At 43.0% G+C, this 13008-nt stretch overlaps 1 protein-coding gene across 2 annotated transcripts in view; it reads right to left on the bottom strand.

Moving 5' to 3' along the window:
• Window positions 1-13008, bottom strand: part of LOC119651714 (ankyrin repeat domain-containing protein 29) — a 37323-nt gene that overhangs the window by 16286 nt on the left and 8029 nt on the right. The window contains exons 2-5 of one of the 2 annotated variants that reach the window (XM_038055434.1): window positions 11215-12070; window positions 11041-11170; window positions 10895-10957; window positions 982-1092 (exon numbers count right to left, since the gene is read on the bottom strand). In XM_038055434.1, the coding sequence (XP_037911362.1) occupies window positions 982-1092; window positions 10895-10906 (123 nt within the window). In that variant the 5' untranslated portion in view covers window positions 10907-10957; window positions 11041-11170; window positions 11215-12070. The remainder of the gene's footprint in view (window positions 1-981; window positions 1093-10894; window positions 10958-11040; window positions 11171-11214; window positions 12071-13008) is intronic. The other variant, XM_038055435.1, reaches the window with a different exon arrangement.

Below are 13008 nucleotides of genomic sequence, written 5' to 3'. Positions count from 1 at the left end.
CATCCTCGGACCGTCGATTTTCATCTCCTCCAGTAGCTGATTTGCTGGGCGGTTAAATAGCAGAACATTTTTATTTTTACATGCCTAACTTGGAACATTTATTCGAAGAAAAAAGTTTGGCTCTTCATTTGGGGTTCCACCATAAGGATCCGGTGCTTTTGAGGATTGGGTTTGGGCGAGATTGTCTTTACCCATGCGACTAGCCTCCTGGAAGTCTCGTCGTATGGGATGAACTTGAGCTGCATGCCCTTTCTGATGACGCATGAACCGAAAAGGCCTCTGAACAATTGGTCATCACATGTATGGAGCCCACGAACCACCTGGAAGGAGTCAAAGCAGGAGCCCTGTTCCCTTTTGCCATTCAGGAGATGCTCGATGACTATCTCCGACAGCCTGGCCTCAACGCTGGTCCACACGTGATTTTACTACTTTGCCAGGAGAGCTGTGAGGAGTTCAACTTGTAATATCTTCTGGTTGCTCCTTATGAATTCATGGACTCGGACCGAATCGCTGAAATCAAACCTAGATAAGCAACTCAAGAGTGCCCACAGATTCTAACTATGAACATTCAAAAACGCCAATTAAAATTTTTCAGTTAATTTTTTTCAATCGCCATAAATCCAATCATCCATCCAATCCAATCACGAGTGACATCATTCTGCTTATGGAAATCATAAATGTCTTTTAATTCAAAGTCTAAATTTGTAATTTTTTTCTATTAGTTGTCTTAATTAACTTTTATTACTCCAGAAATAGTTAATAATTTCTAAATGAATAGAAGCATTTTAACGTGCAAAATAGATGTGGGAATGACTACGCCATCAACCGAAGTGGACCCCCATCAAATGGCTGACAAAAAAAGACAAAAGAGAAAACTTGGCCGCTAAAATTCTAGCATTTACGTATTGGAACTTATCCGAAAACAGTACGTAAGTCAATGCTAATGATTTGGAAATTTATTGGTTTGTTTGGCCTACTTACATCGTCTTTGCAGTCAACGTGAACTTTCCCGCTGTCGAGAACTCTTTTAAGCGTGATATCATCACCTCGAAGTGCGGCCAAATGGAGTAGCACATCCGATGGCGTTTCTTTCTGTAAAAAAATGGATAATACAAAATTTTTAGCACATTTTGGTAAATAATAGTCAAGTGTGTTTGCAGAACATGGTGTTGCTGTCAAACAAAATATGATAATCACTTGGGGGAGATAGAATAATTCAATATTTACGTCGGAGCCAGTTGATAGCTATGTTTGCACTAAGAAAAATATTTTGCATTAAATCATCTGAATTTGACGAAAAAATTCCAAAATTAAATTCTTCAATAAATTGAACTAAATGTCAATACCAACTCCATAACAAATTTGCTATTCAGCTCAGCACATTTTGACATGGAAATGAATCTGGATTTGATACAGATAACCAACTTTTTCCTTGAAAAAGTAGCAGAAACAATCTCTTTCTACGTTGGTTGCCATACTTCCCTAGCTAATTTTTACAAACCCTGAATACTAAGCAGTTCTGCTGTCATGTAGTGAATACAAAATGTGGAGCATCTTTATTCAATCATTCATAATTGAATATCAGTCTCACTCTCCCAACTGTCATTAACACTTTGTACTCAGTGGCGAGATCCTCTAGGCTGGTGAGACACGGCACATGTGCGTTGAAAAGCTCAAAGCCACCCTCCTCTGGGTTCCTGACGGAATAACCAGGTGGAGCTCGGATCTCTACAGTTCCTCGATGGGCGCAGTCAGCATCGCATTACTTGACAGCGGTTGCCTTGAGATGGTGAAGGTTCACAATCTCCGCTAAATCAAGGAGGATCTAACCATCCTAAAACAAAGCCCAAACGCAAGAACTTCTGGACCAGACGTCCGCAATCACATATAAAATTAAGCCCGTTTGCCCAGGGCACTGGCCTATAAGGGACCATACCACCAGACTTGACATACCCCCATCCAAGTTGCGAAGGTAAGGGCAAAGCCTTCAGGAACTTTCTTGGCGATTGCTCAGTTGTACTTAGGTTCAGACCGCAAACACTAGGCAAACAATTCTTTCGAGATCTCAAAGATATCTCTGGCTGATGGAATGAACTTCTATCCTTCCGAACCAAACACGCCAACCCGTGGACGAAAATTGGCAATAGGAAGGAAATAAAACTAAACATGCAGGAGCAGGAGAGGAATAAAGTTGTGATGCAAGGCTTCGGAAACCCAGTGCTGACGATTTTTGGATTGGGCAAGCGGACCAGTAGTGGACACTTTAGCTACTGTGGCATCTAATGTTACAAGTACGCGGAAGGTGCTAGAAGTGGCCGAAGATCGAAGGTTATCATTATCTTCTAACGAGGTGAAGGGCCATAGCTGACGTTCTCAGGAGAGTGAAAGCAAACTCCGAACTCACTAATTTGAGAGATATGTTAATGTTAATGGCATTTGACAGTCCCAGCAAGGAGATCTTATGTTAAAGTTTGAGCCAAATTGGAAAGTCTTTAGGACAGGAAGCCGACATAAGTACTATCGAACCGGAAATAACTGTAGTCTGCAAGGATATAACTGACATCAGCATGAAGGAAGAGGTTCGCAAGGGTTTGGGAAAGCAATTCCAGCTTATCGTCCTACAAGATTCAACAGTGAAAACGTTAAGGAAATCTTACACTGAAATATAAACCGCCCTCTCCACAGTGAGAATACGCTGGGCTATGTGTCGGCTTAAGAAGTAGGTGCCACTGAAACGATGCTTTAGATGCTTTAGCTTTTGTCACATTGTGAAGGTACGTTGAAGCATCGCAGGAAATGCGGAGCAGAAGGCAATATTAGCAAGGGCTGGTTGAAGGAGGGTACAAACCATCGGTACATTGCAAGCAACAGCAGGTGTACGGAATACAAGAATACAAGTGTCAGCGAAAGCGTTGCAAACACTCAGGTACAGAGGCAAATGAATTCGGTTAACCGACTAATGGCTTCGAGCGTTTGTATCGTTTTTAGAGCCACATCAGAAGAGACAATAGTACTGTGGAGGAAACCGTAAGCCAGTTCTTCTCCTAAATCAGCTTCTCCGCAGCTACATTCTCCGTGTTTTGTTCAGACTCCTCCTCCCCGCTGCGAACCTTGGTGTGAAATATCACATGCCTTGAATCCTCCGGTATGTTCGCACATCTAGGACAATTCGGTGAATCATACAAGCCAAAGCGATGCAAATCCTGCCTGTAGCAAGCACCGTGTACCCTGGAGAATTGAGTAATCTAGTAGTTGGCCTTCCCATGTTGTTTGCTCAAACCACACTCTAATGTTGATGCTGTGCATCCAGCGACCCTTCGTAGACTCGCCCCCTCTTTCATGTTATTGTGGAAAATTTCACATGTCCTTTAATCCGTGAAATCGCACCAGCATTTCAAATGCAAAAAGAAACATCGCGGGAAATTAAGCAAGCACTATCTGAAAGTTGAAAAACATTTCGGTTCGAGAGCCGGAAAACTCATTACCGGAGTGGTCCTATCGAGGAGAAAGTTCCCCAATGAATTGAATCCTCAGCCGACGTTTCCCCTGGGTCAAATTTTGAAAAGGCCTAGCTTCTACTCCATTTTTTACCCGCGGGACATCTTGACCTTTGAATTCTAACCGATCCGGTTGATTCTCAGACCTTTTTTCTCGTCAATCTGAGGATTGCTACTGAGCACCGTGACATTTAATGCTACAAGTTAATTGAAAAAAGAATTGTTTAAACGGGACCCTGACAGTAAGAACGAAGAAGGATACATCAAGGAGAAAACCACAAAAGAAGCTGCCTACGCCCAATCGCATCTGACGGAGAAAAAGCTCAGCGATTTCGGAATTTAGGCAAGAAGAGCTTTGTGTACTACCCGAAATCTAACAAAGAAGAAAAAAGGTCAGCCCATTTCAGAAAATAGCTAAAGAACTGAGTTCTCTGGAGAAGCTACCCTTGTTGAAAGCCATCAGTCGCTAAAGAAAGAAAACGAATCAAAAGAAGGATCTAAAACTACTCCCACGACCGTATAGTCAATAGCACCATAAAAGTGGTTACCTACTTCACTGAAAATGCATTTCAGGGAGAGGATAGTGTCAAGGATTGCAAAGTGATTACCTTGGACGGGAAAATTGCATTCAGTTTGAAAAATTAGAGCTGCACTTTCTGACGGTTATTTAACGGAAAGAAGGCTTTAATATGATACTAATGACAAATGAGCCGTACGTATGCATACTGTTTGCACTTGCTCTTACGAGGATTGCCCCAAAAGTTTATTGAGCCCTCAGGACCGCCTCGTACCACGCCAACGACGCTATTATGATAGCATTCGACATTTTAATTAAATCACGCGCATCTATTCTGGTAACAAACATCCAAAACAAGGTTGGACAGTTACACATAAATAACAGCCCCCCGGCCGCGCGAAGCAATATCTAACGACAGCTTTCCATGGTGAATGTGGTTCAGCAGGTAAGCGTGTATCTTCCATCTACAAATCGTGTAGGTTCCATATCTGTGGGGATTAGCCAAAAACGCGGGATATTTCCCTTAGACTGCGTTAAGATCCCTTCTCTTCTGCATAGTTCATGTCTCTGTCGATTGAGGCTAGTGTTCAAATGGTTTGTATCAATGATTAAAAGGTTATCACACACAAACCCGGAATCATTTTTCCAAACCAAAGCCAGCCAAAGGGGCAAGATTCGCACCGATACTTGGCATCGGCTTGGCACTGGACAACCGCTAACGCCCCGTGTACTAGAGAGAATGGTGATGTTTTATAATCTGATACCACATCAGCAATATTACTGATCACTGAATAATATCATTATTGGTCAGCACAATGCCTCCTACAGTGTTACTGTAGTATAGCGTTACTGTCTTGAATGAAGTGCTCTAACACACTTCAAGGCCCTAATCCAATATAGATTGTTGCGCCAACGATTATTATTCGCTTTTCTACTGGTAGCGATGCGGTAATGCTGTGATATTAAGCGATATTGTGACGTGTGGTGATGTGGTGTGTGGCTTGCATCGCGCTCAGTGATAAATTTGCTCACTACTTTGAGGAGTATATGGCATCTATTTAGTCTCGTGTTTCAGTGAGACTGTGTTTTAATTTCATGATCATCACACAACACTGCGCAAGTGATAAGCCTACATCAGCAAGACAGCACGAATACGAACACAAATATCCAAAACGAGATTCTAACGTGGTAACGCTCGGTAATGGTAATGTGATATTATACTATAAGGTGATATTAAGGGACCGATAACATGACGATCTTTTGGATATGCGAAACATTGGCCTTGAACAAGATCAACACTGGATGATGGTGACTAGCCTTCGCTTGTAATCTAGAGACCCTCGACCTCCGGAGTTGAACAACGTCCGCTTTCAGGATCCGATTGCCATTCGGTGGTAGGGAACTATCTGTCTGACCGAAAGACAGACATATTGAATAGCTCGGCCAGAGAATATTGATGACCATTGGACCACCATGGAAAGTACTCTTCTCTTAAGCCCGCATTACGTTGTTGGGGAGGTCCCGAAGCGATACCATAAGATCCGGCTGACTGCTGAAACTTGAAACTGAAGGCTCTTACTGTCGCTGAGGAGTAAGTGTATCGCAGCAAAAAAGTTGAATTCCTTATTGCCCTGGTCAAGGAAGAAGAAGCTACCGCAAATGATGATGATTACAGTATAGTATACCACATTACGGAAGACTTGCGATGGTTTGGTCAGGAAAGTTGTTGGTTGTCTCCTTATCTAAAGTGGCGAACAAGTTAAAAGTAACATCATCATCAACAACGCAACAACCGGTATCAGGTCTAGGCCTGCCTTAATAAGGAACTCCGGACATCCCGGTTTTGCGCCAAGGTCCACCAATTCGATATCCCTAAAAGCTGCCTGGCGTGCTCCATTTCAAGCAGGCTCTAACTCATCTTCTTTTTCAACCATACATATTGCCGTTATAGACTTTGCGGGCAGACGATCACGATATCGCTCATAGATTTCGTCATTATGTTGGCTACGGAATCGTCCATCCTCATGTAAGGGGCCAACAATTCTTCGAAGGATTCCCTATGGTGGGACGTTGTGAGCGGAACAGTTTTTCTAAGCTGAAAAAGGTTCTGTTGGCTGCCGACAACCGTGTGCGGATTTCATCGTCGTAGCTGTTATCGATTATGGTTTTCGACCCTAGATAGAAGAGAAATTATTAACGGTCTCAAAGTTGTAGGGTCCCATTTTTATTCTTCTCGGTTGGTTTTTGGTGCTGACCATGCCACCATATATTTCGTCTTGCCTTCATTTATGTGTAGTCCAAGGTCTTGCGCCGCCTGCTCGATCTGGATGAAGGCAGTTTATACGTCTGAGGTTGTTCTTCCCATGACGTCGATATCGTCAGCATAGGCCAGTAGTTGCGTGGACTTAAAGAGGATCGTGCCCCTCGCATTTACCTGAGCATCGCGGATCGCTTTTTCCAAGGCCAGGTTACAGAGGGCGCAGGATAGGGCATCCCGTTGTCTTAGACCGTTGCTGATATTGAATGGTCTCGAGAGTGATCTTGCTACTTTTATCTCCCCTCGCACATTGGTCAAGGTAAAGCCGTTCCCTATGAAACCGTCGCACCTGAACATCGCCCGCTGATCGCCGTCTTGCAAATTAAGCCATTGAAATAACAACGTGAGGAACGCACTGGCCCACCGCGCATAAATGGTGGTGATATGGTGAGAAGAAAGAAGAAATGATCTCACTTACGCGGTTACCAACCTTTACGAATGGGAAAGGATCGTGGAACCAAATTGAAGGCACGATCAACAAAGCTGCCAAAACAACCCGCGGGGTCACCAAGCTAGGTAAACGGTTCATCAGCCGAGTTAGGTTTTGGAATGAAGATGTTCCAATAAATAGAAACACCTCTTCCACTAGTTTCTCGAGAATAAACCACAGCCAATTGGAAAATTTATAGGATCACGAAACAAAGGAAACGATCGCTGTCATCTGTGTGGCCAATTATAAAGATCTTTACGATAAACACTCACATTTGGGATGGCGAGATAAATCTGTATCAACTTGACAAAAGCTGACACCAACGCATCGAACACTTTTGTTGCGTTTCTTACCGACTGCCAAGCAGATTACAACGGGAGAATTAGTTCATCACTTCCACAAGCATTGCCCATGTCAGCGTCACTAAAGTCGACCTGACGACATAGCATCTGAGTTCTTAAAAGCAAAGAGCTGGGACTCAACACTGTGCCTCAGTGAATTCTTCAATTGGGTTATTGAGGAAAGTAGAACACTATCTTGCTGGCAAGAAAGTACCACAATTCCAATATAGACAAGCCGGGAAACCGAAAACTAAACGCTTCAGGTACGAAGGATTTAGTGTATTTCTTTTATAAAGAGATTTGAGTGTACATTTGTCCCATTATTATGTAGCACGTAATATATACATATATTATGTGAAAATATTCACTTTCAAGTGAAATTGACATTCATAGTCTTGATTTTGCACAGAAACGACAGCTTTGACCTAGTATAACTTTGCTAGTAATAGTGCGATTTTCGCAAAATTTGGCACCGTTATGCTCTATGCTATAGCCTATGTTGCTACAATTTCGTGATTCTAGGGTGAACTTAAGGGAGGTTTTCCTGTCAATTACTAAAAATTATAGTAACTTTATTTGAATAAGTATCGGTACGGAATGTCTTTCGGAGCCTAGGCATCATATAGTGGCAGCCTCCTGATTTTTTTCAGATTTTTCGGTTGGGTAGTTTCTGAGAATGGGTTCATTGAAGAAATGATCACTTTAAACCCCCCCCCCCCCCCGTCCCTACCTTTCTAACCAATGTCAAAACTAAGACCGGCTTCGAAAAGTGCTAACCGAGACCTTTAATTTGATACCCCACATGACTATATTTGATGAAAAAAAAGTACACACTCCTTTTGCATGTATGGAGACCCCCCCCCCTTTAATTCGACGTAAAAGGATGTAACTCACTATATGCGTGAGCGTTCGCAGTTCCCACCTTTCTCCCAATTTTGGTGTCAATCGCTACAACCGTCTAGGAGAAAAATGCGTGTGACGGACAGACAGACAGTAAATCGATTTTAATAAGGTTTTGTGTTTACACAAAACACAAAGGGGATATCGCACAGTGCAGCAATGATAGAGGTATCACGTTGCTGAGTACCATCCATCTATAAGATATTCTCCGCTATCTTGCTAAGCCAGATAGCCCCATACGCCCAGAACATCATTGGCCCATACCAAAAAAGGCTTCACTCCAGACAAATCAACAACCGATCAGATTTTATCTCTGCAACAAGTGATGGGAAAAGTGTTGGAGTATGGCCATTAGTTCCACCATCCTTTCATCGAATTTACAGGCGCCTATGACATCATAGCCAGGGTAAAACTGTACACGGCCATGAGAGAATTCGCTATCCCGACGAAGTTGATAAGACTGATTAGGCTGGACCTTACCGGTGTGCGAGGCCAAATAAAAGCAGCAGGATCACTCTCGAGAATATTCAACATCAACAACGGTCTAAGACAAGAGGATCAAGCGTCCTCTTTTACCTGGCCCTGGAGAAAGTGATCCGGGATGCTGAGGTAAATGCAAGGGGTACGATCCTCTTTAAGTCCACTCAACTACTGGCCTATGCTGACGATATCGACATCATTGGGAGAACAACCCGAGACGTACAAACTGCCTTCATCCAGATCGAGCAGCGATGAGAGATCTCGAACTGCACAGTAATGAAGGCAAGACGAACGACACGGTGACAATGTCAGCGCTAAAAACCAAAGAGCCAACACATCAAACCGCACTGGTCAAACCAATGCTGGGAAGAATAAAGATAGGAGACTACAACTTTGAGACTGTGGAAAATTTCTCCTATCTAGATTCGAAAATTACAACCGATAACAGCTATGACGATGAAATTCGCGCATGGTTGTTGGCTGCCACCAGAGCCTATTTCAGCTTACAAAAAGTGTTCCGTTCCATAAGGTCAAAGCTCTTACTGTACAAGACGATCTTGCCAGTCCTCATGTATTTCTCGGAGACTACTACGAAATGTATGAGCGATGCCATGATCGTCAGGTTGTGGATGAAATCCGGCTCAATAGGTTACGGTGGGCGGGTCACTTAATCCGTATGGATTAGGATGATCCAGCCCGGGAAGTCGATAAGGGCAATATCTATGGTAGAAAAAGAAGACGAGGCAGAGCCTGCCTGAGATGGAGCCATGGCGTAGGTCAGGACGCCAGACAGCTTTTAGGGATATCGAATTGGTGGACCTCGGCGCAAAACCGGGGTGTCTGGAGTTCCTTACTAAGCCAGGCCTAGACCGGATACCGGTTATTGCGCCGTTGATGATGATGATGAGTAGGTAACTATCTTTCTAACTGAACGACAGACATATTGAGTAGCTCCGCCAGAGAATATTGATGAGCACTGGACTACCATTAAAAGTACTCTTTTCTTTAGTGCACATTAAGTGGTTGGCGAGGTCCCGAAGGGGTATCACAAGATCCGGCTGACTACTAAAACTTGTAACTGAATGCTCTTACCGCCGTTCAGGAGCCATATTTGGTAAGGACACTTTGCGTGTGAATCGACAATATGCGTGTGAATCTGCGCGCAACGCAACGTTACGTACCACTCTATATTCAAACAGATTGCGTGCAGATTTTCATGTAGTTGGTCAGGGTACAAATTGGCGAGCAATTGGTTCTCTGCAGATTTCCATTCACATCAGCTGGATAAGATGTGTAACAACCGTCCGCTGAAGGAACAGTTGCTCTGTATGAGTAATAGCCAGCTGAGTATCCTATCTTGGACCCCACTCCGAACTGGTTAGAAAATATATATTATATCTCATCTCTGCCACAGTAGTCAACTTGGCTTATCAATTCATCATCCCCCAACTTCCCTTTCCCTTTTATACAGAAGAGCTCTCAGGGTTTTTGTTCAAGATCTTACTTCAATAAAACCATAAAAAAGTTGATTATCTCGGCATTCCCCTAAAGTAAAGAATATCTCATTTGTTTCGAACAATCTGAAACTCACCCATTAATCTTATCTGCATATTTTATAAAGCGCAAACCAGTTTTTAGAAAATATTTACGATTCTCATATTAAAATTGTAGAAATATCGCTCGAGTGTGATTTCTTACGTACAATAAACTGCCTATCTGCATGGTAAAGATAACTGAAATCACAACACCGGAAAAGTATCTTTTGTTAATTTCTAAGACATTTTACCCACGCCGGAACTGTAGCATTTATGCAGATACATCGCAGATCTTAAAGCTTAAATCGCCTCATATCTCATCAGCCTTGAACTATTTAAATTGCTATATCTCCGACATAAATAGATTTATTTATAGATTGCCATAGCCGAAGGCATGCCCTCCAAGCTATGATATTTCTGCTGTTTTGCTCCATTCAAAATTGTGTTTTCATCTGAGTGTGAACGATAAAATCTGCGCTGAACCTACGCAACACATTCGGCGTTTATGCATGAAAAATGCGCGAGCTCAGATTCAAAATGAACAACTCATTACTAATAGCGCATTGCACATAGCGCACACCTGTTTCGCCCGGGTATGTAGAGCAACCTGAGATGGTCTTGTGCGGTTACTGCTTGCACCGACTCAACTTTTACTTTCAATTCAGATTGAAAATTCTCATTTGGATAAGGTTACCGTCGACAACAATGTTTGTTTGTGGGTAAACATCAAGAGCGAGGAAAATAGGTAATAAACCTTCTTTTTATTGTACTCGACATTCCACGGGGTCTAATTACAATGCATTCAAGATATATCAACGAGTATCTAAAGATACCGGCTACGAGTATGCAGATATGTTCACTATCTAACGTTGCTCACCTTAAGCGACATTTCTCCTTCGTCTCTCCGCTTCCTGGCTCGCTGATGAGTAGTCAACTGATACTATGGAATGATAGAGGAAACATCCATTTACTCCACAAATTTTTCACATTTAGATACATTTTTCGATTCACGCATTCACTTACTCGCACTATCGTCGAACGTTATCGTTCCGGCGACATTTTTTTCTTAACTAAGAATTACTCCGGATCGAATTGACGTCATAAATCACATTACCCGTTCGTTTATGTGTATCTTTAGGTTTCTATAAAGATACTACTCGGTAGGATTAAAGATATACAACTTCAGCACTAAATTACTATCACTCGAATAAAAATAGGAACAAGCTTTCACACGAAGGAGAACGGTTACTTAAAAACTTGTTATGATTTTCGATCACAAGCAGAATGGATGGATTCGATTAGTATCTTTTACATAACTTTATCGGAACACTAACTAATCTGCACTGAACGCGGCAAATCCGCTACAATAAAAGCGACCTGGAGGGAAGCCAGCAATCGTTCGAGTCACTGAATCTTAGATAAGCGACCAAATTAGTTTCTCTGGCGTACGACGACGCACGATTGAGAAATTTGCACTATACGTAGTATATCGTCAAAGCAGCCCAATCTTGGCGGCCAACACCATTTCCAAGACGACCTGGGTAACTATTTCGAGCCCTGCGATCGCTTCCAAACGCCACCAAGTCTTGAACTATTCTACTTCAGCAGCCCACTAATGAGTATCTGAAAGTCTAAACGATAATTGCATAGATACCGATTGCAAGTCAGTCCGCTCGCTGTTTTCTTCAACTTCTCAACTGGCTTCTTGGTCGTCTGATAAACACTGCAGATACGATTCTCTAGCCATTCTACGATCAGTCACTAGACTACCTAGTAATACCGGTATCTTATATCACTGGCATGAGGGGCTTCTATCCCACGGAGCCCCGCAGTCGGAGGGTACCATTGCGTGTCAATACAAATAACGAGTGCATAAAGCGAGGTTCAGTGACGCGGCTTCACTCCGTGTTGCGCTTCTTCAGATTGTTATCTTCTCCAAGTCACCGTGATGCTCCTCGGTAAGCAGCGAAGAGACCCGTTCAGGTAAATAAGTTTTTTTTTTCTTCTTAGCGATTTCTAGAGCTCAAGAAAACAGCTCCGGGCAACATTGCAGCTGAAATGATAGAAGATTCAAAGTAAACATGAGAAAATTCAATTCGACAGTTCGTTAGAAGCTGGAGTTAGTTAAGATTGGGCTGTTTGGATTAGATAAACAGAGGCTCGCAACGTGAGGTCTGTACTCAGGAGAATGTACTTCAATTGTTCAACCATTAATGAGGGGATCATGCTACCAGCGTAAGCGAAGTAGAAACAAAAACAATCACTGAGAAGCCGAAACTTCTCTGATTCAATGGACACTACTTGCATTCCCTCCAAATTTTAATGTTACTGAAAGAGCTTCGAGATATAACGTCCTTGTGGCACACAAGCCAAGGAGTTACACAAACTTCAAAGACTGGCTTCCGTTCGTATCAGTGAGGCATTGAAAATAGGCCCAAAGTTATCGCTGAGAGTCTTTCTGGGATTAAGCCCTCTAAATTTGCACATACAGATGCAGGCAAGGATGACAATCTTCAGGATAGCCGGGAGTATCAGTGAGGCGAGGAGCTGCCTAAATCGAAGGAAGATTGATATTCTTTCTAGGCGGTACCCCAAACTTTTGATACCAAGGGATAAAATCACAACGAGGTTTCACTTCTATAAGAATCTTGAAACACATTGGCGTGGGTAACGAGGCAAACTGGGAGAGCGTTGTTGTGACATACGGCCTAAACCAGCAACGGATTACTTGGTTCATTGACGGAATCCTCACAACCGAGGGAACAGATTCCGCGGCCATTGGTCGCTTACGATACGGGTTGTGACGCCCACGAAATGGCTGAGCAAATAATTCTGACCGCCTAGCTGACATAATACCTGCGTCCTAGGTAGTAGCCTTAAGAAACCCTCTCGGTGGAGAGCGAACCGCGAATGGCCAGTTCACGTCAGGACACACTGTGAATCTCCGGAGCCATCGGCAGCTCTCTGTCAACGTCGAGGGGTGATGTGAGT

Source organism: Hermetia illucens, chromosome 3, assembly GCF_905115235.1.
Source record: "Hermetia illucens chromosome 3, iHerIll2.2.curated.20191125, whole genome shotgun sequence".
NCBI lineage: Eukaryota > Metazoa > Arthropoda > Insecta > Diptera > Stratiomyidae > Hermetia > Hermetia illucens.
This window is presented reverse-complemented; position numbering and strand designations above follow the sequence as displayed.